At 40.0% G+C, this 26,778-nt stretch overlaps 2 protein-coding genes and 2 pseudogenes across 2 annotated transcripts; 1 reads left to right on the forward strand and 3 right to left on the reverse strand.

Annotated features, from left to right (window-relative positions):
- Window positions 1–4,404: 4,404 nt before the first annotated feature.
- On the reverse strand, window positions 4,405–4,785 carry LOC147518210 (mannose-6-phosphate isomerase 1 pseudogene; annotated as a pseudogene).
- A 492-nt stretch (window positions 4,786–5,277) lies between these two features.
- LOC147518211 (putative 1-deoxy-D-xylulose-5-phosphate synthase, chloroplastic) lies at window positions 5,278–7,101 on the forward strand. Its single transcript, XM_086593855.1, has 3 exons — window positions 5,278–5,421; window positions 6,330–6,563; window positions 6,742–7,101. Exons 1-3 carry the CDS (start codon window positions 5,278–5,280, stop codon window positions 7,099–7,101), a joined length of 738 nt encoding a protein of 245 aa, XP_086449981.1.
- A 1,190-nt stretch (window positions 7,102–8,291) lies between these two features.
- LOC147518212 (uncharacterized) lies at window positions 8,292–8,832 on the reverse strand. The gene is made up of 2 exons (XM_086593857.1): window positions 8,667–8,832; window positions 8,292–8,530 (listed from the first exon to the last, which is right to left on the reverse strand). The coding sequence occupies exons 1-2, from the start codon at window positions 8,830–8,832 to the stop codon at window positions 8,292–8,294; spliced, it is 405 nt and encodes a 134-aa protein (XP_086449983.1).
- A 16,783-nt stretch (window positions 8,833–25,615) lies between these two features.
- LOC147518213 (U2 spliceosomal RNA) lies at window positions 25,616–25,831 on the reverse strand (annotated as a pseudogene).
- Between the last annotated feature and the right edge of the window lie 947 nt (window positions 25,832–26,778).

Genomic DNA, 26,778 nt, shown 5'->3' on the forward strand with positions numbered 1-26,778 from the left:
GAGTCAAAATAGACGACTGAACCTTCTTGTTGGATCCCCCAGCGTGCTGCTTTGATGCTTTGGCTCTGACCTCAGCGACTAGGTCTTTGGCCATTGTATAACTGGTGGGCTCGTTCCTTGTGTGAGCATACAGGTCAGCGGTTTTGTTTGCAGAAAGGATTTGATTACAATGATAAGCTTCAAGTTGATTGCTTTGAAGCTCCATCATGCCTCTTGGTCCTGGGAAGCGGAGAACTTGATGCAGCGTGGATGGTATAGCTTGCATTTGGTGAATCTAGCACTGCCCTAGGATAGTATTATAGGACGACTTGATGTCTAGAACGCTAAAGCGTGTATTGAAGCTGACTTTGTCCTCTCTAGATCCCACTGAAATTGGGAATATGATATTGCCATTTGGGTCGGCCCTGGAGCCATTAAATCCATAAAGAGGAGCGATCAGATCTATAAAGACTGACTTAGGTAAGTTTATTTCTTGAATTGTATGATAGAACAGGATGTCGCACGAACTGCCAGGGTCTATCAGGACGCTTTTGATTGTCCAGTCGCTGATCTTGACATGGACAACAAGTGCATTGTTGTGTGGGAGGCAAATCTTGTTGAGGTCGGCCTCGGTAAACGTAATATCCCCTGTGTTGCGACCTGAACTTCGCTGAGCGTGTGAGGCTTGCGAAGAAAAATGATATATTTCTTGAAGGGTGCCGACACGCCTGCGTTTCTCTCTGGAAGATGTCACAGAATCATCTGGGAAAGTGATCATATGAATAGTTCTGGCGTTGTCGCGATCTGATGAATGTCTGTCGGCGTTCATGGCGAGAACGGTCACGGTCTCGGGGACGTCCTCTGCTGCGGGAGCGAGCTTGAACCTTGTGATGGTTCTGGCGAGGTGGGGATCTACTGCGCACTCGGCGAGCCATGAGTTTATGGGGTAAGTCGCCGTCGGCTATGTTAGTGTACTGTTTGATATGCCCTGCTTCGATGAGATCTTGGAGGTAGTGCTTTAGCCCCCAGCATGCATCAGTCTCGTGACATTTAAACCGGTGAAATCGCGCGATCTGGTTTGTTAGGTCGGTCCACTGGTTGCCACACATCAGGTCGGAAATATGAAGCTCGCTTGATCTTTTCTAGGATGTAACTGGGCGAGCGTGTCAGGATGGTGAGCTCGTGGTTGTTATTCAATCTGTCACACGGCTGCCTCTCTTGCTGTCGGGGGCGCTTTTTGGAGATTGGGGGGTCATCTGATATTGCTGCCACCTCTTCTTCTTCTGGTAGGCTTTGACGCTTCAGGCCTTCTTGCAACTTTATATACTTGTCGACTCGAGCGTATAGCTCGGATAAAGTCTCAGGACACTCTTTCATCAGCGATCTGGCGAGTGTCGTGTTGCGCACACGACAAGCATTGTAAAATGCCAAGGTGGCAAAAGACTCTTTCAATCCTGCTTCCATGCACAGTAGTTCGGCTTTGAACCGACCTAAAAATTCACGAATTGTTTCGTCTTCGCCAAGTGAGAGCTGGAACAACGAGTCTAGATCAGCTTTCTTTCGTTCGTTATGCACATACTGGCTAGCAAATGAATCGGTAAGTTGCTCGAAGGTCTTTATCGAGTCTGGCTCGAGTGAGAAAAACCAATCGAGTGCTCCATCTTTGAGACTTGCAGGGAACAAGCAACAGTGGAGATGATCGAGCTCTGGTGCACTATATAATGCCAAACTTTGGATATAACGAGCCACATGTTGCCCAGGGCATATGCTGCCGTCGTACATCGAAAAATGTGGTTGAACGAAATCTTGAGGAGAGGGTTTATTTAGTACCTCTGTGGTGAATGGTGATGCCCGGTACGTCTTGAGCATTTTCTGGACGATCTGGGTTGCGTCTTTTCTCACTGCGCTTTGACCAATTCTTTGCAATAGTTCGCTAATTTGTTGATTAACTTCATTGATGCCGTTCTCAGCAACGTTCCTAGCTGGTTGTTATTATGCGTCCACTTGTGCACGAAGAGCGGCATTTTCCTGCCGTAGCAAGGAAATGCTTTCATTGGTCAAACCTAACTGGTTCGCAAGGCTTTGAAATTGAGCTTCGAGGCTTGCCATGCTTCGTGGACTTGAGAATTTTCGTTTTTGAGTTTTGATGATTTGTGTGAAATTATTATCTCAAGTAATCGAGACCACAGACGGCGCCAATGTAAAGGAGCGTTTTTCCCTTACATATACAGGTGGAAGAAGAAGGAGATTGGATTTGGATTAAACCAAGTTCGCTAAGTAGCGAGCTGCCTACGTATCTTCTCTTGATTTTGGGGCAGAGAAGAATCAGGTCTGACGTAGTTCATGTAGGTGGTATTTATAGGCACAAGAGAGTGTTGATCTTTGAGACACGTGTACTCCCTTATACATATGTAGGGTGGAGATTACGAATGAGTGTTAGGTTGGTTCTGGTAGGAAGGAGGTGATCATTGGGAGTGGGTGCAGTAGTTCATAATTCCCGGTAATTGGAAGTACAGATATGACTTTGGTAATAATTACCCTTGGATTAAGGAAAATGTCTTTATCTGAAGCGTTCCACTCTAGGTCGTTCGGTCTTCTTGGAACGTTCTTCAGCGAGTTGGAGTGTACCACCTACATAAAGCGAGTTGCTTGCGAGTCGATCTTGGAGGACGACGTCCTGATTGCGCAGCGATCTCTACTTATGTTTAACGCGTGCTTAATATTCTTTAATGAGGATATTACTCCCTTGTAGTAGTATACTGTATAGTGATGCTTACAAGTGCCACTACAACAAATATGACATATGACATCACTAATTTTAGATCACTTTCAGCGAAGTGATGTCATATGAAAACTATGACATCACTTTTCTCAGCATGTGATGTAATAATTATCACAATCTTTTTTTAACATCACTTATTTGAAAGGCTGATGTGGTAGAGTTGTACAACATCATTTTAATAAGTGATGTCGTGATAGTGATATAGTAACACCTTGTTGCGTCACTCGTCGTGTCACTTATAAAGTGATGTAATATCTATGTATTCAACATCATTTTAAAAGTGTTGTCACTCACCGTGTCACTTATAAAGTGATGTAATATCTATGTATTCAACATCACTTTAAGAGTGACTTTGCCAAGTTTTCGAAATCACTTGTGATGTGACTTCCAGAAGTGTTATTATTGATATACCTATTAATTATTAAGTTAATTAGTTAGAAAAAATCATCTAAAAAAATTAGGTTAAATAGAAATGAAACAGGCACGTGATTGGTTTGCTAGACTAGCCACCCTTAAACGAGAAATAAAAAATAAAAGACTGCAATTTTTTCTACTGAATATATTTTGGTTTCCCTAGTTAGAATCGAAAGACCATCGAAAAATTAATTTAAATAGAAATTAACCAGCCATTTGCTCGACTAGCCTTAAACGAAAATTAGAAATAAAAACCGCGAATTTGATGTTTTAATGGTGAGGCTCATGATCTAGCTAAATGGGCTTATAACTTGTCTGACATGAGTACTCTTCCAAAATGTTGCACAGACTTTCAGTGTATCCCTTTAATTCTATAATATATATATATATGTGTGTGTGTGTGTGTGTGTGTGTTGTAGCGAAAAAAAAACATTTAGGAATTTTTTCTTTGAATTTTTGAAATTTCAAGAAATGTTAACCGAAAAATCCTAAATTCCGGTATTTGACGAAATTGTTGTTGTACTAGTTCAAGTTCAGCAAAGGAGGAAAAACCCTTCTAAAGCCCTAAACCACTACTCTTCGCTCTCGCTTCCAAACCCAACCCTATGTTTTTTTGCAAATCACCATGACTATTTACCGTCTCCAATCCCTACTTCGAAGATCATCACCTCTCTCCAAACCCACACAAAATACCACCCTAGCCTCCATCACTGCCACTTTTACGCGTTCATTTGCATACTCTTCCGCCGAAGAAGCCCCAATAGAGCGTCGTAGACGCAAGCGTCGTAACCGTATCAAACCCACCCCCACTCCATGCTCTTCGTCGCGACCCATCTGCCCCACGCCCATGCCCAGATCCAAATGCCCCTCGTTTACCCGACTCCACTTCTGCACTCACTGGTGCTCGTCTTAGTCTTCACAATAGAGTCCAGTCTTTAATACGTGCTGGTGACATGCTGTGAATTCCCTTTTGCCTACTATTTGTTACCACTAGATAACTTGAGAAGTTGGGAGAAGATCAAATGAAGAGAAGATATTACTACAAGACAAGTATGAAACTCTTTCGATGTAATCTTTATTCTTAGTAGTATGGTATTCTGGGTAAAATGTTTTTCTAGTAGTATATGTGATTGATACTTTTACAAGGTGATACATAAGAGGCAGATACATAGAGAGTAAGAAACAACACCAACTTTATAAGATACAAAACTACAATGGTGCTTCTCATTTCACAAGAACTTGCTATTTATGCCAGATCTATACAACTGTAGGTCAGATATACAAGCTATGGTTATCTGGGTGTTAGCGGGAACAAAGATAACACTGCCCTCTTTTAATTCTTCGTTGCTGGATGATTCCGTTTGCATTGTCCCTTGTCCAGATGTTACAATGAAAATGGAGGGTCCTGAAATTGCAAGAAATACTATTGTTGCACGTTGAGGTAGAACACAACAGTCGACCTCAAACTCGTCAAAAGGTGGTGAGTATCTTTTTGTGTATGGATCCAATGGAATTCCTTGCAGAATCTCTGGAAACCCCTGCAAAATACGTGCTAGACATGCTATTTTTTCCAACACTCGCCCTACTGTATTCACTTGTAATGCTATCATGGCTTCAATGTATCACGCTGCTCGGTATGAAGAGGCAATTAGTCTATTCCAATTTTTCTTTAATCAGTCCAATATAGTTCCTAATATTGTTTCTTATAATGTTCTAATTAATACCCATTATGATGCTGGTCGAGTCGATGTTGCTCTCGATGTCTATGCTCATATTCTTGCTAATGCCCCCTTTGGTCCCCCGTCAGTTACTTATCGCCATTTGACAAAAGGGCTTGTTGAGGCGGATAGGATTTTTGATGCTATGAACCTTTTTAGAGAAATGCTCAATAAGGGTCATGGAACTGACTCCCTTGTTTATAATAATCTCATTTCTGGGTTCCTTGAGTTGGGTAATTTGGAGAGAGCGAACGAGCTCTTTGACGAGCTTCGTGAGAACGAACGCCTTGTCCGCGTGATGGAACTGTTAATGCGACTTATATGGAGTGGTTCTTTAAGAAAGGAATGAGTCAATGAGCAATGCTGAATACTTGGATTTCCAATATGGTAGTGATCTTAAATGACAGCCGACACTCTTTACACCCAAAGCTAGAAGAGGGCTCCAAGACAACAATCAGTGCTTATCTACTACTCTTAGCAAGCTCCAATCCAAAAAATCCTTTCGAAAAGTTTAGAGAGGCTGCTAAGGTACTCTTTCTCGGTTTTCCTTAGAGCATATTGGAGTGGTTTTTCATCACGAATTTATGGATTGAGCCGGTTCAATCTCATGCCATTTCTGTTGTGCAAGAGGGACAAAGAACTTGTCGTTGTTCATGCGGGCATGGAAATGGATCCATCACTTCAATTATTTCATGCAAGCTTCCCGCATGTGTTTTTTGTGGGGATGGCCGAGCAACATGCATGACTTTTGTTGCTGGGTTTGGCTTGTGGGGACTCAAGCCGCTTACGTGTTGTTCCATCCACATTTCTACAGAGAGCTTATGATTAGGTTATCCTTCTTATTATTCTAAACTTGAGCATGTGTTTGATTAATTAGAGACTTCCGATGACATCTGCAATGTTATATCTATGCTAAACTACTGGTTCTACTTAATCTACTTGGAACAGCAGGAATATTTTCGAGCTTGTAGGCAAGAAAATATAACTTTGCCTTCTCTATGAATTTTTTTTCTCATTAAATACTTATGGTGGGGGATAAAGAAGTCATGATTAGGGATAAAGTAACTTCTGTCGTGAAATAAATCAAATATCCTAAAAGTAATAATGTGATATTTCTATGCCAACAAAAAATAGCCAAATTCCACTTTCCTTTTCATATGCAAGTAGAATTTGTACCATACTGATCGAACAGTTCCATGCACAAATATTGGATAGTTTCACATATTGGATCCACTACATCAATATCATGATGCCTCATATTCTAGTGCTTTAACATATTTGCTTTAATATCCCAAATGGATACACAAGTATTTCTTGCATAGAATATATATAAAATGCATGGTTACTTCTTGATTTCCTCCGTTCTATATTTTTAAAATCTTCTAGTTGGAAGTAACACTCTCTCTCCCTCCCTCAACTTTTTGTTGTGGTCTTAGGTTGTCCATGACGTGGATCGGCAAAAGGTACCAGTGCGGTTTGCAATTTCAAGTGCTGGACTGGTTGGATCTGATGGTCCCATGCTTGGTGGGGCATTTGATATCACATTCATGTCATGCTTGCCAAACATGATTGTCATGGCTCCAGCGGATGATGTTGAGCTTGTAAACATGGTGGTGACTGCTGCCCATGTAGATGATAGACCCATTTGCTTCCGCTATCCAAGAGGTGTCGTTGGTGGGATGAATAACTTTTAATGCAATGGAATACCCCTGGAGGTAATTACTATACAATGTCTTTCATGTATGGACTTCCAGAACACACGTCTGTTTGTGTGGACATGTCAGCATGTGAACTTACAGCTGAAATATCTTTGGCATAGCTCATGACACTGGTTCTACTGGTTGCCAGATTGGAAAAGGCAGGGTTCTTGTAGAGGGTAAAGATGTTGCTCTGCTTGGGTATGGGGTGATGGTTCAAAACTGCCTTAGGGCTCGATATCTTCTTGCCAGCCTTGACATTCATGTAACTGTTGCAGATGCAAGATTTTGCAAGCCCCTTGATATCAAGCTTGTGAGGGAGCTATGCAAAGAACACACCTTCTTGATAACAGTAGAGGAAGGATCCGTGGAGGATTTTAGGCCCCACATTGTGCAGTTTATTGCACTTGATGGACAGCTTGATGGCAAAATCAAGGTAATGGTTATCCTGTTTGTATTCAAGGACTTGTATAGGATTTTAGATGCCGTCTTTGAGCATGTTGATAGGTAATGAAGAGGTGCTCTCTTACACTTCCTGAAGCACTGGTGCAACTTACATGCTATTGGTGTTACTGCCCAAATCATTAACAGCTATTTAAATATTTTTTTCTGGGCAGACACAAGTTTTAGATTACTCCGCTAGTGATGTAGAAAAATAGACGACAACGTTTTTATTGTAAGTCAACCTCAACCAGCTTTTGGCACAGGGATGGACCTGATCTTCTGTAGAACTTCCTTTGTCATTCAGGTACAATATTATGCGGATGTTCCGTCTGTTTATTTTAGGGTTTAGGGTTTAAGGTTTATTTTCCTTTTATAAAATTTGCATTGATTTTCTAGTACAATGTTTCATACTGCATAAAAAAGAAAACAGAGTGATTTGTTAGGCTGTGATAGGTTCTTAGATTAAATTGATTGCATCAAGCTAGGCTGTGATAGGTTCTTGGTTGGGTGACTGTGGTTCTCTTTTGCTTATTTCGATACTGCAAATTAGATTTTGTTGGTATATGTTGGCTCATTACAATTTTTTGTATATAGTGTAATATTTGTAATTGGAGATGATATTTGTGTGATGAATATGATTTTAAGTTACGTTTTATCTTTATTTGATGATAAATGATCAGGAAAATGGTATTATATTGGGATGGTATTGACAATTTTTTTTTTTTTTTTTTTTTTGATAAATGGGACATCACTTTTAAAGTGATTTATAGAGTTATTTCACATCACTTTACAAGTAATTTGGAATTTGAATGAAACGTGACTTCCTAAGTGATGTTAATCGGCCTTATTGATTTCATTTAAAAAGTGATGTTAAACGTTATAACATCACTTGTGGACATCGATTAAAAAGTGATGCAAAGTTATAACATCACTTGTGGACATCAATTAAAAAGTGATGTAAAGTAACATCACTTGTGGACATTGTTTAAAAAGTGATGTGGAAAACCTTGACTTTTCACGTCACCACCAGTTACATCACTTGCAAAAGTGACGTCGTATATTTTTTATATCACTTATGGAGTGATTTTAAATGTCTTTTATGTTGTAGTGATGCTTAGTATCAAAGAACACTCTTACTTTTTCTGTTTGTAAATCAAAAGTATTCATAAGCTAGTTATGATTAAAAATCAAGTTTTGTTCAAAAAGTTAACAATAGAACACTGAGTATTATTACAGAGTTACAGGTTTATTCATTCACTAATTCTCCATTTCTATGGGACAAGTAGATACAACTACACTAAACACAACAATATCTCTGTTCTTTCCCTTGACAAAGAAATACTTCCTCAATAGCCCTTCCCTAAGGAATCCGGCCTTCTCTAACACCCTCTGCGATGCCTTATTTTCTGCAAAAACCAACCCATCAATCCTATCCAGATATGACATGTCTTTCAATACACAAGACATAACCATCTTGACATCTACTGTTGCAATGCCTAGACTCCAGTATTTAGAACTCAATGCATAACCAATCTCTCCTCTTCATTGATCCTTATCCATACCTGGCATGACGAAGATAGACCCAATAGATCGGTTATCAACACAAATTGCTCTATACCAAAGGGTGTGAACCGATGACCTCCTTCAAGAAGTTCACTGCTTCTTCCTTAGAGGTGTAAGTGTTCAATCTACAATATTTTGTGACCTCATTGTTTCCAGCCCAATCAATGAAGTCATCAATGTCCAAAAGCTCAAATGGTCGGAGTGTTATTTCTGCTTGAATCTTTGTAAATTCCATTACCTCCCTCCCCACGGAGGAATCAATTAATTAATGGTATCTACTCTCAAGTCTTTGTAAGACTTGAGTACTTGACTGAAGCTATGCATGAATGTCCTTTATATAAGGAACCAAAGGCAACATCGTTAAAATGATTATGATGACAATATGTCATGGTCTAAAATCAATGGTTAGAGCAGCGCATGGTGTGCACTACCATTGTTCTGGGCCATCAGTGGTGGTCAAGTTCAATATGGACTAGCTAGTAACAGATAGTTCAAACACGGATTTGTCATTTTTTTTAAAGCCGACTCCATACTAATCTAAATCTTATGAGCTCTAAAGCACTGACGCACCTACTAATGGGTTGTGTCTGTGTTGGACATGCGTCGGATGTGGACGCGGACACGGACGTTGCATATACGCGCGTTGGATGTGTTCAACATGGTCCGGACGCGGATTTTGACCCAAAAAAATAAAAAATAAATCAAAATAATATTAAAAAAGTCAATTTTTTTCATTTTTTGTTTTTTAAGACTTATGACATGTGTAAAGGTTAAGTTTGGTCTAACCTTATAGATATATAGATTTGGGGGAAATTGGGGAAAGATTATGGATATGACTGAGTTCATTCTAGATGAACTACCTACATATCAGGTTCTCCCTAAGGAACCTAAATCAAGTCAAACGTAGTTCATGATTTGGTGTGATTAGATCTGGTGTGGTAGATAGAGAGGTCTCTTTTGGAGAGCCTAGGGAGAAGATGGAGTAGATTTGGTGATCTCTCAGAGGGAGTCGATCCAGCCCCATCGGATGGAGTCGATTTGGGGTGAGCGGATGGGATGGATCCAGCCTCCATGGATAGAGTTCCTCCCCTCTCTTTGGAAGGAGAATGGAGTCTGCTTTTATAGTCTTCTAGGTGATCCTTTGTCTTCTCTTCCGTCAGGTCAGGTCGTATTAATGTGAGACTTTATGGAGCATTGATGGCGAAGTATTGATGAGCATGGTTGAAGTTCTAGACTTGATGGAGACAGCTGACTCATCCGTTACTAACTGTTACGATGGCGCATCGTGATGGCAATTCGTGAATGAGTATTCGGGCGACCTACTCGGCAATCTCATGGAGAGACTATTAGTTCGCTATGAGTTCGTAATGAGTTCATCTGGAGAAGTGTTCTCTGATAAGTTGTGTTGGATACGTGTATAATATACATTGGTTGTGTATATTAGTCCCTCACACAGCCCCTTCTCATTAGGTTATCCTGTTAAAAGGGGCGACCTGATGAGAGAGTAGTTCCATACGTGGGAAGCACACCTGGGAGCCGAATCAAGTCAGACGTAATTCATATTTCGGCGCTGCAGTAGACTGAAAGTGGTTGTTCAACTGTTGAGTCACTCCTGGACAAGGTCGTCTACTCGACTTGAGTCACTTTCGAGTGAGCTCGTAGGGTAGGTACATGTTGAGTTGCTCCTAGCTTTAGATCGTCCTGCATATGAGTGACCGATCTATAGGTTGGGTGGCGCTTCAGTAGACTGAGTGGCCATTCCAACGTTGAGTTTCCCTTGGACGAGGTCATCCACCCGGCTTGAGTCACTTTGGAGTGAGCTCGTGAGGTGAGTACGTGTGGAGTTGATCCTGGACGAGGTCGTCCACCCGGCTTGAGTCACTTTGGAGTGAGCTCATGAGGCGAGTTCATGTAGAGTTGATTGTAGACGAGGTCGTCCACCCAGCTTAAGTCACTTTGGAGTGAGCTCGTGAGGCGAGTACATGTTTAGTTGCTCCTGGACGAGGTTGTTTATTGGTATGATACTATGATAGCTCAATCTTGAACTGGTCCTATAAGTATAGGTCCCCAGTTGGCGAGACTATTTACCCTACTGGAGTCACTTTAGAGTGAGCTCATGAGGCGAGTACCTGTTTAGCTGCTCCTAGACTAGGTCGTCCATTGGTATGATACCATGATAGCTCAATCCTGAACTGGTCCTAAAAGTATAGGTCCCCAGTTCGCGAGACTATTTACTCGACTGGAGTCACTTTAAAGTGAGCTCGTGAGGCGAGTATATGATGAGTAGGTCATGGACGAGGTCGTCCACTCGGCTTGAGTCATTTTAGAGTGAGCTCATGAGACAAGTACGTGATGAGTTGCTCCTAGATGAGGTCGTTCATTGGTATGATACCATAATAGCTCGATCCTGAAATGGTCCTAAAAGTATAGGTCCTTTGTTGGCGAAACTCTTGTGAACAATCTGTAAATTGGGTGGCATTTCAGTAGACTGAGTGGTCATTCCATAGTTGATGTGACGACTGTTGAATTTGATTAGATCTTTTGTATGTCGTTAGCATGGCGTTTTAGTTGATCTGCAAAAATGTGAACTAGCATGTAGTTGTTAATACAGGCTAATGGTAGTAGATACCTCTGGATTAGTGAGGTGCTCATGTCAGAGCGACTGTTCTTTGGCGAAGCCCCTAGTGTATGATTCGTGTTGAGCGTCCTTGATTTTGAGTTGATCTCGTTTGCATTCTTTGAAGCTAGCCCCTAGTTCGTGTTGTAGACGGTCTGACAAGGAGCGAGCTCGGTTGTGAAAAGTTAAGCCCGATACGTCTTCAACATCTTCTGTACGATCTGTGTAGCGTTGCGCTTGACGGTGCTCTAGTCGATTCGCTTGGACAGCTCGTTGATCCGTTCATTCACCTCGTTAATATCGTCCTCAGTTGTGATACCATTTGAACTCTGGGCTGCGACCTGGTTTTTCAGCATTAGGTTCTTCTGCTGGAGGAAAGTAATGCTCTCGTTCATTTTCCCAAGCTGGCTGACCAGGTTCTTGACTTGCTCCTGTAAGTTTTCCACGCTTCGTGGGCTTGAGGGAAACTGATTTGAAGAATGTGGTTTTTCTCAAGAGATCGGACCACAGACGGCGCCAATCTAAAGGTTAAGTTTGGTCTAACCTTACATATGTATAGATTTGGGGGAAATTGGAGGAAGATTGTAGATATGACTGAGTTCGTTACGGACGAACTACCTACGTATCAGGTTTTCCCTGTGGAACTTGAATCAAGTCAGACGTAGTTCATGATTTGGTGTGATTAGATCTGGTGTGGTAGATAGAGAGGTCTCTTCTGGAGAGCCTAGGGGGAAGATGGAGTAGATTTGGTGATCTCTCGGAGGGAGTCGATCCAGCCCCAGCGGATGGAGTCGATTTGGGGTGAGCAGATGGAATGGATCCAGCCTCCATGGATAAAGTTCCTCCCTTCTCTTTGAAAAGAGAATGGAGTCTGCTTTTATAGTCTTCTTGGTGATCCTTTGTCTTCTCTTCCGTCAGGTCAGGTCGTATTAATGTGAGACTTTATGGAGCATTGATGAGCGTGGCTGAAGTTCTGGACTTGATGGAGACAGTTGGCTCGTCCGTTACTGACTGTTACGATGGCACATCGTGATAGCAGTTCATTATGGCAGTTTGTGAATGAGTATTCGGGCGACTTGCTCAACGATCTCATGGAGAGACTATTAGTTCATAATGAGGTCGTCGGGAGAAGTATTCTTTGATGAGTTGTGTTGGACACGTGTATAATATACATTAGTTGTGTATATTAGTACCTCACACAACCCTTTCTCATTAGGTATCCTGTTTAGAGGGGCGACCTGATGAGAGAGTAGTTCCATATGTGGGAAGCACAAGGGGAAAAAGCCAGAAATAGTAGACTAAGTGGTTGTTCGACTATTGAGTCCCCTGAACTAAGTCGTCTACTCGATTTGAGTCACTTTAGAGAAGGCGGGTACATGTGCATATGAGGGACCTTAGGTTGGATAACACTTCAGTAGACTGACTGCGTCCATTGGTATATTACTATACATGTTAACTACAATATTTTAAACTTAATTTGGTAGGGTGCGCCGAGCCCAAATAGTACACAAGAACCCCAATAGCAAGCTATTGTGGTGGAGCCTCCCCCTAATAAAAAATTAATTTAATATCGTGTGAGGCATTGCCTCACATATTGATAAAACATAAAATTGATAGTTTACCTACGAAATGAACGATGAAACTCAAAACGTAAATAAACTAAACTATTTTATGTGCCTATATTTTATCAAAGATTCTACTCTCAATCCTATGAGATATAGGGGAGTAGATGATTCGTTCCACTCCTAGTCCTTCCGCATGCTGTGTTCTCTACGTATAAGTAATATACTCTAAGTCTAATGAGAGATTTATGAAAAGGCAACTAGACTACAATGCAACTACCCACAAGATGCAACTAGTCGACTATTAGAATAACTATGGGAATGCTACGTCGATTCTATGATAAGGAGTTAGAGGGGGGTTGATTCCACCTTAACTCGACTTAATCCTACTAACGATGAATCGTCGGTAATCCGAATTGAATCGCTCGCAGAACAATCTGGTTACTCCTAATCCCTAATTACACATGGCATTTCTACCAATTCATAACTAGCATGTGAACGATTACACCCATTCTCATGGTGAACTAATCATTTCTAGAGTGGAAAGGAAATTACGACGACTCTACGATAATCGGAATCAAGCTTTCATCAAGGCTTCTCAACCCCCTCTAATGGGGGTTTAGCCGAGAATCATCACGTTATCATTCCTAAAGGAATTCAAACAAGACATGATATAAAGATTGAAACTTTGCTTGTTTAAACTCAATTCAAAACTCCTAATGCAATAATTGAATTAAACTAATAATGACAATTAATTGAATCTGCGAATTGAAACTAAACAATTAATGTAAATGAAACTAACTTATGGAGAACACTATTTTATTAATCTAATGAATAATAAAACAAGGATTCAAATACTAAATTAATAATCTAACTAATCTAAGTCTAGCTATCTATGTAATAAGGGAAATTAGATCTACACAATTGTAAATGACAAGAATCGAAATTGACAAACTAGATATTTTATTAATCAAACTAATTAAGAATAATGATTCTAAGAGTTTAATCTAAAACAAGAATTGAATTTAAACTAAACTTAATTTTATTACATGAAAACTAGATCTATAATTATCTATAGTTTTAGGTCTAACTAGCTACTTTTCTTATCCTAACCTAGTTTATTTTCTAACCTAACTATCTACCATTAACAAAGAGTTAAGCCTTGGTTTTTATACTTTCAGATCCAAAAATCGTGCATGGGCTTGGAGCCATGTTTTGGGCCAGAGAATCAAGCCCAAAACCCAATTCTTTCAGTCCAAAAAGGCCTCTTCAGCTGCAATTGGCTTCAACAGAATTTTCGTCCACTTTTGCTCCTCTGATTGGATCAAGTCTTAGACCATAGGAAATCTCCTTCCGAGCCAGTCGTTTTGACATAAGGTAGGCCCCATTCCGAGGTCTGAGTCCAAAGATCTGACCCCGGAAGTTCTCACGACTTGTGTCTTTGTTTACGCCCAGCGTCGACTTTTCAGCTTTTGGCCCGGGCTTTAGAAAGGCTTTGTCTTCTTGAATCTTGGCCTTTAATCACGGAACTCCTTAGTAACCGACCTTTGCTCCTTTATCTCGCTAAAGTGGCACATTTCTGCACATAATGGACTTTGAAGCCCTAAAATGCATAAAAACACACGTGTCGTGTTAACTCTTAATTATTACTCACATAATTGGTCTAAAAGTATGACTTTTACAGAGTTAAAACTACAGTTTTGGGCTCTTATCAAACCACCCCCAAACAGCATTTTGCTTGTCCTCAAGCAAAGATGAGAAATTAGAATAAGTGACCAAAAATAGAGTTCTAACTACTCTGCTTTATTGAGTGTGATTGCATTGACCATATCGCAACAAGGCGCTTAAACCACTAGGAATTCCCTAGTGGGACGAGTTATAACCTCGTGAGAGTTTTCCAGTGAAGGTACTCACAAACTTCATCTATACTACAACGACTAAGAAATAAAACTATTGTTTCCTTATTCATGCTCTAAATTAACTATACCTCTCACTAGCAATGCATATAGAGTAATCAAGTCGAAACCTAAGCTAATATATGCATAATAATCAATCATCTACAATAAACATATATACAATGAGTAATATCTTGTGAAATGCCTAGCGGGTTCATTTCTACTCAAACTTCGAATAAGCCCCTTAAGTAGGTTCTCACAATAATAGTCAAGATACAACACTCGATTTTTCCACTCAAGTTTAAGCTACTCCATTAATGCGTGGGCACACTTTACCTTACAATCTCAATGACAACAAGGAAGCCTGAGTCGATCAACACATCTGCCACTTACTATCACACTAACCTATTCCTAATTGAGCTAGAGGTCTTTATTAGGTGTTGCGGGGATTAGGAGATGGTTTAAGATAATAGAGTCTTCATACTATGTAACTGGAGAAAACCTTGTTATCTACTTTTGCTTCTACACTTTGTTTCCATCCTTAGCCATATTTTTTTTTCTTTTTCTTTGGCTTTTGACTCCTTTTATTCTTTTTTTTTTTTTTTTTTTTTTTTATTTTATTTCTATTTTTATTTTTTTTTCTTTGGATGGAAACTTCTTTTTCTTTATTTTTCGAAGCAATTAACTAACTTTTGTTTACACAGTTTTTCTCTTCTTCTTTTTCTTCCTCATTCTATTCTCGGACTTATCTAAATTGGGTAGGTTGAATTTTTTTTTATTTTGTTTTGTTTTGTAACAGGGTAAAGGATTTGTGGTTTATGGAAGGCTAAAGAAAGGCTCAGAGGGGCGACTAGCGGAAAATAATTCATAGGTTTGAATTTTTGGCTATATCGATCCAAAGAGGGTTTAAATTCTCGCTTAGGATATGGTTTAGTGATCAAGCAAGTGGACGTGTGATATCTCTATCCGGATTTTACTTCTCCCTTGTGTCATTTCTCAAATGTTTCGCTCATATAAGGCTTTAGGCTATATTCTCACAGGATTTGTAAAATAAGTACTCTAGCCTAGATTTCATAACTTACTGCTAACAATCATCGATACTCATGTAATATATTTATAGATAGATGCAAAGATTATTACCTACATATTAACCTAAGTTTCTAAAAATTATTCTAATGCAAAATCTACGTGAGACTTCTAGATTATTAAGAGCATAGAGAAGGAAAACAATACCAATATTCCTAAGTGTATAGCATGAACTTATTTATTTATATTTTTGAATTTTTGAAATTTTAACTAGAAAACAAATGCATATTATACATATTTATATCCTAGCAGATGCCTTAATTACACGTGTTTCTATGCCCCCAAACAAGAAGCATGCTTTGTCCTCAAAGTATTTTAAATAAAGAGGGTAGGAAAAATACCATTGAAACGCTGTGAAATTCGGGAACATCCGCAAAACAAAGTTAGAACGCATCTAATATAGGAAATAAAAGCCACACAACTCTATACGAGTTCTACCCATTATGGGGTTAACAAGAATGAAATTGCTTGGGACATAAGCAGGCACTAACTAGAATTAAAACTTACCTTATCTCCCGCTTTACTCATCATCTTCCTCATCATCTTCTTCTATAAAGAGGTGAGGTTCCTTCGCGTCCTGCCATGCCATGATAATTTGCCAGGCTTCCCGCCATTTATCATCTATTATTGCTAACCTATTAAGAGCCACTTGGTCTGACGGGGTGTAGGGTGCAACCTGATGAGGTTGTATCCTCCACCCTTGCCAAGTCATTGCACGGAAAGATCGAATAATACTATTGGTGGGTCGATGCGATGTCGATCGTGAATCCAATCCGTGAAACGTGTACAAAAAACAGGAAAGAAACATAGCATAATACGGGAAATTAGAACAGGCATAAGAAGGTACTTATGCCTCATGCTATTGGATCGAGCTAAACTAGACATCAAGGTTTGGGGAAGGTCATGACACATACGTCCCGTGGCTAGAGCAAGGAAGACGCTGCAAGTAGCATCATTCACAGAAGAAAAACGACATTCCCCTAAAATGTTTAGCATGATCCAAAACATAACAGTTCATATGTTCATGGACAGGCTACCAAAGGTGACGTTATATTCCCCTTGGTCCTCGATACGGAAAATGCCTGCCCCATAGGACTCATGCAAAAACTCATAAGTGTAGACATACATATTATCTATCCAATAACACCATGGGTCTTGTATTTCAGCAGGCATAGCAAGTCCAAGAACAAATGCTAACAAGAACCTGGTAATTTCCATTGGTTCATTATCAATGTTGATGGAGAATACTTGTTCTCCATCTGGTCTCTCAAAGAAAATGCAGTTATCGTAAAAATAAGATGCTAGTGTTGGAGAATAAAGTGCATCAGGTCTTACCATAAGCGGTTCCCAGCCAACGTATGTGATCGCCTCGCGAAACCAAGCACCATAAGTAGTGCTTTGAAACAAATCTTTGAAAGACTGTTCCGGAATCAATGTAGGAGATGTCATCTAAAAATTACGCTCTGGAATAGCTGCGAATGATCTAGGAACAACCCGCAGAAAACTGGAATTTTTCTGGTCCAAGGAAGTCAGGGCGTGAGTGCGCTCTACTTGGGCGCGAGTGCACTCTGAAGATTTTGGAATTCCAGTGTTTGAGCGCGAGTCGTGCTCACCTTGGGCGCGAGTGCGCTCTGTACAAAACTCTGACAAAAGTGTAGGGAGTGAGTGCTCCTCACAGGCAGGCCCGCGAGGTCTTGAAGAGCGAAAAATGAGGCGAAACGTGGGAAACGTGGGATTGAAAGGTGAGTGATGGAAGTTAGGTGTAGTGTGGGTTGTGAGTGTAGAATGAATGAAGTTTATATAGGTTTTAAGTTGCTAAAACGGATCGGGAAGTTGCCAAAAAGTTTTTCTGGCGGTTTAAAAAATACTAAAATTTCCAACCCCGAAAATGGAAACAACTCATATTCTTGATTCTAAAACATACCTAGTATCTTTTAGGTTGAATTTAGGATAGAATCTACCTATTTTATCGAGATTTCATTCTACCATGATACTTATTCATAGATATGCCTAATCGGCTATATTTTCACCTTGACTCCGCAATAAATTCTAAAATGAGGGTCATATAAAAATCATGCTGGAATAGATAACACCACCCCCAAACAATTTGGGAAGGTGGGATCAATATGAAACAACCACGCATAATGAAAATAACCGCATTATATTAAAATTTTCATTCGAAGTACATTTCACTACAAAATTCAAATTACAGAATTAAACTTATATTAAAATAAATAACAATAATGAAACTACAAATAAATAAAAAAACATCAAACGATACTATCCCTAACCACTTCGGTACTGGTAGCGGAGGGCACACGCTCAGGAGATGGCTCTTGAGCTCCCGATGGGCCAGCACCATTCGTCTTTCGGCGACGAGGCTCGTGCCTCGATGGTGTGTCCTCAGAAGGAGAATCCCCGTGAGGTGGGAATCGTGCAAGCATGTCGGCCTGGAATTGGCGCTGAGCTTCTAGCTCGGCCCTTATCTGTTCCCACCGCTCATCCTCCCTCTGGGTACGGATCTCGAAGTTATGGTGGATAGTTGCCTGTCGAGTCCGGAGGTCTTCGCAGATAGTGTTGAGTGAACGCATGCCATGATGAATCACAGCCATGCGTTCTGCATCTGACCAACACCTCTCCAAGGCATCCGCATCAAAACAAGTCAAGTCCTCCTCATCCTCCGAGGCATTCTCATTTCCACCATCCTCCTCGTCCTCTACCCTATCCTCAGGCAACCTCCAAACTCATTGGACACAATCCTTATAGATGTGAGGATTTCGGTGTAGGGTGATGTAAGACCTATCAGACGCCGGAGTTGCTCTCAACTTCAGCATGATCTTGGTTATCAACACAGGGAGAGGTGCAACAGACTTCCCTACTCCCCTAATCATGCTAAGCAAAAACTCCAAGATACGAACTTCGTACTTCTGCTCCCGGAGTATCCATAAAATGTGGAGGCATTCGGACCGATGTCGCCGACCTTCTCCTTCCCTCAGGGCGTTAGACCAATCCACCGAAATGTAGCGGTGGTTGGTCCCGAGGATGCTGGCGAACACAATCGAAGTTAGCATTGTAGTTCCCTTCGTAATCCGCGTGCATCAACGACTCTACCCCATTATATTAGGACTCCTGTAACGTGACATCTAGATGGATTCTAGGTGAAATGCCTAGAATCTCAGCCAACAACCCAGTAGTTACTTCCTTCCTCCTCTTCGCCACCATAACAAAAATTCTACGCCCCTCCACCTCCCTCGTGTTGTAAAACCGTCGGACTAAGTCTTCGTGGTAAAAGGATTCAGTCGAGTACCACAAGCTATTCTAGTCTCTACTGATCATTTTGTCACCGTAAAACGGCGCGAAGTGGTCACCAGTAAATGCTTGCTCCAGCAAAATTCGACGTTGTTGAGCCATTGGAGTGTTTGGAATGTAGTGGGGGTTGGAATTTAAGTCAACCGAATGAAACAACCAGTGGTGGTGGTGCGGTGGTGGCGCGACAGCTTAAATTTTTTAATTTTCGTGGGTTTTTGGTGATGTAAGTTGGTGGATTTGGTAGTGGTTTGGTTTTAGAGAAGATTTGAACTTGATTTGAATATGGGCGTGGGTTTAATTAGGTTTCTTTTTTAATTTTTGGATTTAAGTTTTGAAGTTTTGGTTTTTGTTTGATAATGGCGGTTTGAGAAGATGAAGGACGACTGTTGGTGTGGAGCAAGGGCGCGGGTGCGCTGCAGGTGCCCGTGAGTTGGGCCCAAGCCTAATTCGAAATTTTCTAATTTTTCGATTTTTCGCGCCACTTCAAACTAATACTGCCGTTTCGTTACCGGTCCGATTTTTACGAATGAGATATGGAAATGATCAGGAGAGAATTTCCAATCCAATGATCCATAAAACACTCTATTCCGACCGTGGATGACATATAAGATAGTGAAAAATGCCTCAAAGTGCGTGCATGACATATGTTATGCGAACGAATGAACTCTAAATTCATAGATTATGTCAACCCGAATCGAAATACAATTAAACGGCCTAAGCAACTCTAATGGGACCTAAACATTATAGGACGGAAACACGAACACCCCACCCCCAAACAAATTTTTTACAACAAAGTTTAGAAAATTTGTTTTTTTTTAAGTCCTAGATTCCCGAGACTTCCTAGATTACTATGTTTATTCTTTAATATATATATATATATATTAAAGAATAAACATAGTAATCTAGGAAGTCTCGAAATCTAGGACATATATATATATATATATATATATATATATATATATATATATATATATATATATATATATATACTTTTATAATGAAAAACAATAAGCAAGAAAGACATAATTCACCCCATGAGAAACATGACTCAAAAATCTGAGAAAACATGCAAGAGTGGAAAATGTGAATTATGTTAAACGTGAACTTAGGATCCGGTACTTACAGCCACACACTCCATAGGGAGGGCCCGGTTACCTTAATGGTGCACTCACCAATATCTGGAAATGAAAGGAATGCACCAAACACAACAAATTGAGTCATTTATAGTCAGATACTCGAGACTTTATCTAACATATGTATAAACATGCAGTTTATCATATATCAACAACCGAAATAGTTGTGGATCATTCCATAAATAAATATCACAGAAAACATATCCAAACACAATCAAGCACCAAGATTTCCTATGATGCAACCTAGTGAAATGAAAGCGAAGTCGGATAACCCTATAACGTAACCTAGCATGCACCTTCTTTTTCATTTTTGAACGAGAGGGTGTTCTAGTGAATAAGTGTGGAAAAGTGAATGGTTGTGGAGAATATGGTGGATATGGATAAATTGTAGAAGGAAAGCATGTAAACAATGAGGATGTGGGTTTAGCACAAAACTCATTCATGGTGTAGGTAGGGACTGTTTCAAGTCTGAAAATGAAGGTGTCAAATGCTTTGTTCTTCTGAAGTATTTGTTTACTAGGTGGATTTAAAAAATTATGAAGCATAGAAGAAACAAAAGGATCGAGTGCAAACTCGAGATCCCTTTGAAAGGGTGGAAAGAGGGGAGTCGAGCTGGATGTTGTGCAAAGTTGTTCTTGATTGGGTGAATCATCACCTGCTCTAAGAAACTCATCGAATTCCTCATCTAGATTGGTCATATCCACGTTACTATGATAGTCCTCTATATCTTTGAGAAAGTCATCTATGTCATCCTCATCCGTAATATGTGTATCGACTAGTGTAGGGATGAAAATGTTGGAGTCTGAACTTCCAAAGGAAAGAAATTTGGGCATATGATTATCAGGGAACGTGTTGTTGAAATAATCTCGAGCAAAGCTCTCGATCATGCTAACCTCTCCATCTATAGACGAATCTGGTAAATGTGTCTTTGTTTTAAAAACATTTACTTCAACAGCAAGATGGCCAAAAGACATGGACATCGAACCATCACGGCAATTAATGAGCGCATTGGTAGTTGCCAGGAAAAGACGCCCTAAGATGATCGGGACAGAGTCGTTAGCGACTTCTGTATCGAGGATGACAAAATCAGCCGGATAGTAAAAATCCTAAACTTTTACCAACACATTTTCGACCACACCCTTAGGATACTTAATAGACCGATCAGCTAATTGCAACGTCATTTTAGTGGGTTGCATCTCGTCTAGACCTATTTGTCTATACAAATAAAACGGGAGTAAGTTAACACTAGCCCCCAGGTCTAATAACGCGGTCGTCGTATAAGAATCTCCTAAGGTGCATTGTACAGTAGGACGACTAGGATCCTTGTACTTAACAATTCAATTATGTTCAGATAGAGTTGGGAATTGTTAAAAAAAGCGTCTTTTGGTATATTGGTCTTACGCCTAGTAGTACACAACTCCTTAAGAAACTTAGCATGGTGTGGTAGCTTTTTAATAGCTTCAAGGAAGGGAAGGTTTATAGTTAGATTCTTGAAAACGTCCCTAATCTCCTCATAATTAGTATCCCTAGTTAACACGGCTAATTTTTGTGGAAACGGTGGTTTCGCTATATTTAGCAATGGTATCACCCGGATGTTTAACCGTGGCTTTCTGTTTCTTAGGTTGTGTTGTAACGGTACCTCTACAAAGGGTAGACTCTTGAGTTTCTATTTCGGGTATCTAGTAAAATAGCGGTGTAGGGGCTCTTGGTGGGGTAACTATAGGCATAGTTACTTTGTTATCAACCACTCTGCCGAACGGAGAGTGGTGATGGCCTTTAGCTCACCTACATTTTCATATTCATTACTAGTATTATCGGTTTACCTCAAAGGCTGTGTTTGTTGTTTTAGGATTAGGTATTGCGTGACCTGGAAACACACTTTTGGGTTGGGCTTTATCTTGGGCCAACTATTGGCTTAAATTATTAACGGATTGTAGAAGCTGCTGGTTAGATTGAGCCATGGTTTGGAAAAAGTTTTTGGCTCACTTGTATGAAGGTGTCAAGACGATCCGGTTGTGTGGGTGTAGTAGTCACGGGGTGGTGTGGAACTATTTTGCGTGAATTATTTATGGGTGGATTTTGATAATTATTATTTACCTGAACGATACCTCTATTAGCATTATAATTATTATAACTACCTTGACCTTGTGCTTGACCTTGTCGAGGTTGCACTTGGTTGTTATAATTATTAAAATTACCACGACCACAATCCTTGTGTCGTGGTGGAACTTGGTTAAAATTGTCGTTGGCCTAACATATTGATTATTGTACCACGGAGGTGTGGCGTGTTGGTTATTTCTCCAACCAAAGTTGGGATTTTGTCTCCAAGGGGCGTTAGGTTCACTATTAATGGAACAAGCCTATTCATAGGCTATAGGGACGATGGAAGTCCGGATGCTCGGGGCTCCAACAGAAAACTACATGGATTTGAATTTACATTCATGACGGGGATAGGCTTTTGTTGAACGAAATGGCCTCTACCTTTTTTAGTGACCGATTCGATTAGAGTTTTAAGCTTCGGGATCGTGTTTAATTTCAAACATACCGCTGCCTTAACTGTATTTGATGAACTAGCGGAGGGGTGGATATCATCACTACCCCCCCCCTGTTATTTAAACTTTAGTTTGATCCTCTAAAATTTATAAGCCTCCGAGGCTCCTTTGCTTAAGAAACTACCCCCATTCATTATGTCTAGGACTTCTTTATGGTGGTGTAGAAGTCCTTTAAAAAGGCACGAACTAACGTGTCTTTAGCTAAGTTATGATGTGGACACTCTATAAGGAGATCGGTGAAACGATTCCAAGCCTCTAAAAATTCATCATGAGGATTTTGTCGAAAAGAAATGAATCTTGGAAAGCATCTCATCCGTCTTTAGGGGTGGGTAAAATGTTCCATAAACAAATTGAACAAGTTTAGCCCACGAGTCCACGAATTAGGCGTTTGGGCGTTAACCAAGATGCCGCCTTTATCGGCTAAGGTGAAAGGGGAATACCACGAGTTTAATTTGTTCCGCACCAACCGTAGGATGGTGGAATGTTGTTAGGACTTGTTCAATCCTACGCGATGTGCGATAAGGTTTTTCATGGTCTAAACCGTGAAAAACGGGTAACAAATTAAAATATTTGGGGATTCGAAAATCCCCAATTGGGTCCGCTAGAACGATGCAAGATTTGGGGCTATCGCCAAGGCTTTATAAAAGTCCGAGAGAGGAGTCTCTCCGTCGGGCATTGTGTCGGTGGTGTGTGTGAAATAGTAGCTAGAGGTGTAGTGGGTGGTATACTAGATAGAATTGTTTGTTGGCGTTGTTGTGTAATTACGTTTGGTGTTTTGTTCGACCGGACCTTAATCTCATACAAGGCTAAGACCAAATTTAGCTAAACACATCAACACTCCAAACAATTACGATATACTAGTATAAACCTCTAACGGAGATCACGAGGTGCGAAAGAAAGGAATACCTGATTGCGTCCTTGCTTCGGCTTATGAATAAGCGTCTTGTTTACGCGTGTTCGATATATATAACAAGTTAGAACAACGAAAAACTTGAAAAATCGGGTTCGAATCAAACCTGTGGAAATCCGGCAAAATCAGCTTAGGGGTCGCTCATCACTTTGAAGCTGGTCGCTCAGTGTAAGTTCAAGTTACAGTGTTTTTAGAAGTGGTCGCTCGAGATGGGGGCGGTCGCTCAAGGTTCCAGCGTATGGGCAATGTGCGCCGCGCTTTGAAGCGCCGTCGGCTCGTGTATTTTTCGCGGAACTTTTCAATGCTGAAACGGACAACCACAGTATGAATCAAACAAGGGTGGGTGGGTTTAATGGGACTTTAAGAAAAGTACTTATACTACGAAAACAATGCGAAAGTGAAACTAAGATGGCAGCGGCGCCATTTGATAAAACATAAAATTGATAGTTTACCTACGAAATGAACGATGAAACTCAAAACGTAAGTAAACTAAACTATTTTATGTGCCTATATTTTATCAAAGATTCTACTCTCAATCCTATGAGATATAGTGGAGTAGATGATTCGTTCCACTCCTAGTCCTTCCGCATGCTGTGTTCTCTACGTATAAGTAATGTACTCTAAATCTAATGAGAGATTTACGAAAAGGCAACTAGACTACGATGCAACTACCCACAAGATGCAACTAGTCGACTATTAGAACAACTATGGGAATGCCACGTCGATTCTATGATAAGGAGTTAGAGGGGGTTGATTCCACCTTAACTCGACTTAATCCTACTAACGATGAATCGTCGTAATCCAAATTGAATCGCCGAAAATCAATGGTTACTCCTAATCCCTAATTACACATGGCATTTCTACCAATTCATAACTAGCATGTGAACGATTACACCCATTCTCATGGTGAACTAATCATTTCTAGAGTGGAAAGGAAATTACGACGACTTTACGATAATCGGAATCAAGCTTTCATCAAGGCTTCTCAACCCCCTCTAATGGGGGTTTAGCCGAGAATTATCACGCTATCATTCCTAAAGGAATTCAAACAAGACATGATATAAAGATTGAAACTTTGCTTGTTTAAACTCAATTCAAAACTACTAATGCAATAATTGAATTAAACTAATAATGACAATTAATTGAATCTACGAATTGAAACTAAACAATTAATGGAAATGAAACTAACTTATGGAGAACACTATTTTATTAATCTAATGAATAATAAAACAATGATTTAAATACTAAATTAATAATCTAACTAATCTAAGTCTAGCTATCTACGTAATAAGGGAAATTAGATCTACACAATTGTAAATGACAAAAATCGAAATTGACAAACTAGCTATTTTATTAATCAAACTAATTAAGAATAATGATTCTAAGAGTTTAATCTAAAACAAGAATTGAATTTAAACTAAACTTAATTTTATTACATGAAAACTAGATCTATAATTATTTATAGTTTTAGGTCTAACTAGCTACTTTTCTTATCCTAACCTAGTTTATTTTCTAACCTAACTATCTACCATTAACAAAGAGTTAAGCCTTGGTTTTTATACTTTCAGATCCAAAAATCGTGCATGGGCTTGGAGCCATGTTTTGGGCCAAAGAATCAGGCCCAAAACCCAATTCTTTTAGTCCAAAAAGGCCTCTTCAGCTGCAGTTGGCTTCAACAGAATTTTCGTCCACTTCTGCTCCTCTGATTGGATCAAGTCTTAGACCATTGGAAAGCTCTTTCCGAGCCGGTCGTTTTGACATAAGGTAGGCCCCATTCTGAGGTCTGAGTCCAAAGATACGGCCTTCGGGAAGTTCTCACGACTTGTGTCTTTGTTTACGCCCGCCGTCGACTTTTCAGCTTTTGACCGGGCTTTAGAAAGGCTTTGTCTTCTTGAATCTTGGCCTTTAATCACGGAACTCCTTAGTAACCGACCTTTGCTCCTTTATCCCGCTAAAGTGGCACATTTCTGCACATAATGGACTTTGAAGCACGAAATGCATAAAAAACACGTGTCGGTGTTAACTCTTAATTATTACTCACATAATTGGTCTAAAAGTATGACTGTTACAGGGTTAAAACTACAGTTTTGGGCTCTTATCACATATCAGATATTAAACTGATAAGAACAGATACTACACTTGATCTTAGCCAAAAGGCCGAGAAAGGTATGACTTATTAAGAATCTACAACATGCTTTTGTATGTGAGTTGCCTTGACTACATTTTAACTGTAGCCGATATGGGACTAAGAATACACTGTCATATGCTCATCCAACTATCCAAGCACTTCTAAGAAGTCGTGTGAGTTGGTGATTATACCGGACAGTAGGAATTTCATACTTTTTATGAGATTCATGTTAGCTCAAAGTTTACATGTCTGGAAACAAAACCTGATCATTAAGAAGAACAAAAGATCAAGGAGACTTGATTTATTGAGATTTAGGGGTCTCACTGAACTAGTTCCACTCCTACTCTAGTTCTTATATTATCGCTGCAACTGTGGTTTTCGCAAGGAATGTGGATGGTGCCTCGCAAGGAAACCCATGCCCTTCAGGCTATGGAGTTGTGTTTAGGGATAGTAGGTGTCACTTTGTTGTTGTGGTAACACATAGACTTCGCCACAAATTATATAGCTGAATGCTTGGCTATACTTGAAGGTGCAGAATATGCAGTTCAAAGGAATTGGAAGAAGCTATGGGTTGAATCAGATTCAGCGGCTGCAGACCATGCTTTTGGGAGCTCACAACTTCCATGGGGGATGAAGCAAAGATGGGATAAATGTAAGGAGAAGCTAGAGTACTGCAAGATAACACCTACATGGAGGGAATGCAACTTCTCCGCAGACAAAGTGGCCAAATATGCAGCAGACTTACAAACAAATGATAAACTAGTTTTTGATGTAAAACCACCATAGATTACCACATGGGAGGTTCCACAACAAGTTTACTTCAGATTTGTCTAAAAATCCTAGTAGTACCTTCTCCTCTCTTCTGTTTTTACCCTCATCAATACAATATTTGCTTACTTAGAAAAAAAAAAAAAAAAAAAAAAAAAAAAAAAAAAAAAGTGGTTTTCGTTCTAATTGTGAGTATGCTCTTGTTAAATGAGTACCAGTTG

The sequence above is a fragment of the Coptis chinensis genome, chromosome 2 (assembly GCF_015680905.1).
Source record: "Coptis chinensis isolate HL-2020 chromosome 2, ASM1568090v1, whole genome shotgun sequence".
NCBI classification, from domain to species: domain Eukaryota; kingdom Viridiplantae; phylum Streptophyta; class Magnoliopsida; order Ranunculales; family Ranunculaceae; genus Coptis; species Coptis chinensis.

Coding starts and splice junctions, on each gene's coding strand:
- LOC147518211 (XM_086593855.1), top strand. CDS start 5,278: ATGGTAGTGATCTTAAATGACAGCCGACACTCTTTACACCCAAAGCTA. Junction 5,422..6,329: donor AGTTTAGAGAGGCTGCTAAG/GTACTCTTTCTC, acceptor TTGTGGTCTTAG/GTTGTCCATGACGTGGATCG. Junction 6,564..6,741: donor TCCGCTATCCAAGAGGTGTC/GTTGGTGGGATG, acceptor ACTGGTTGCCAG/ATTGGAAAAGGCAGGGTTCT.
- LOC147518212 (XM_086593857.1), bottom strand. CDS start 8,832: ATGGAATTTACAAAGATTCAAGCAGAAATAACACTCCGACCATTTGAG. Junction 8,531..8,666: donor CTTCTTGAAGGAGGTCATCG/GTTCACACCCTT, acceptor ACTGGAGTCTAG/GCATTGCAACAGTAGATGTC.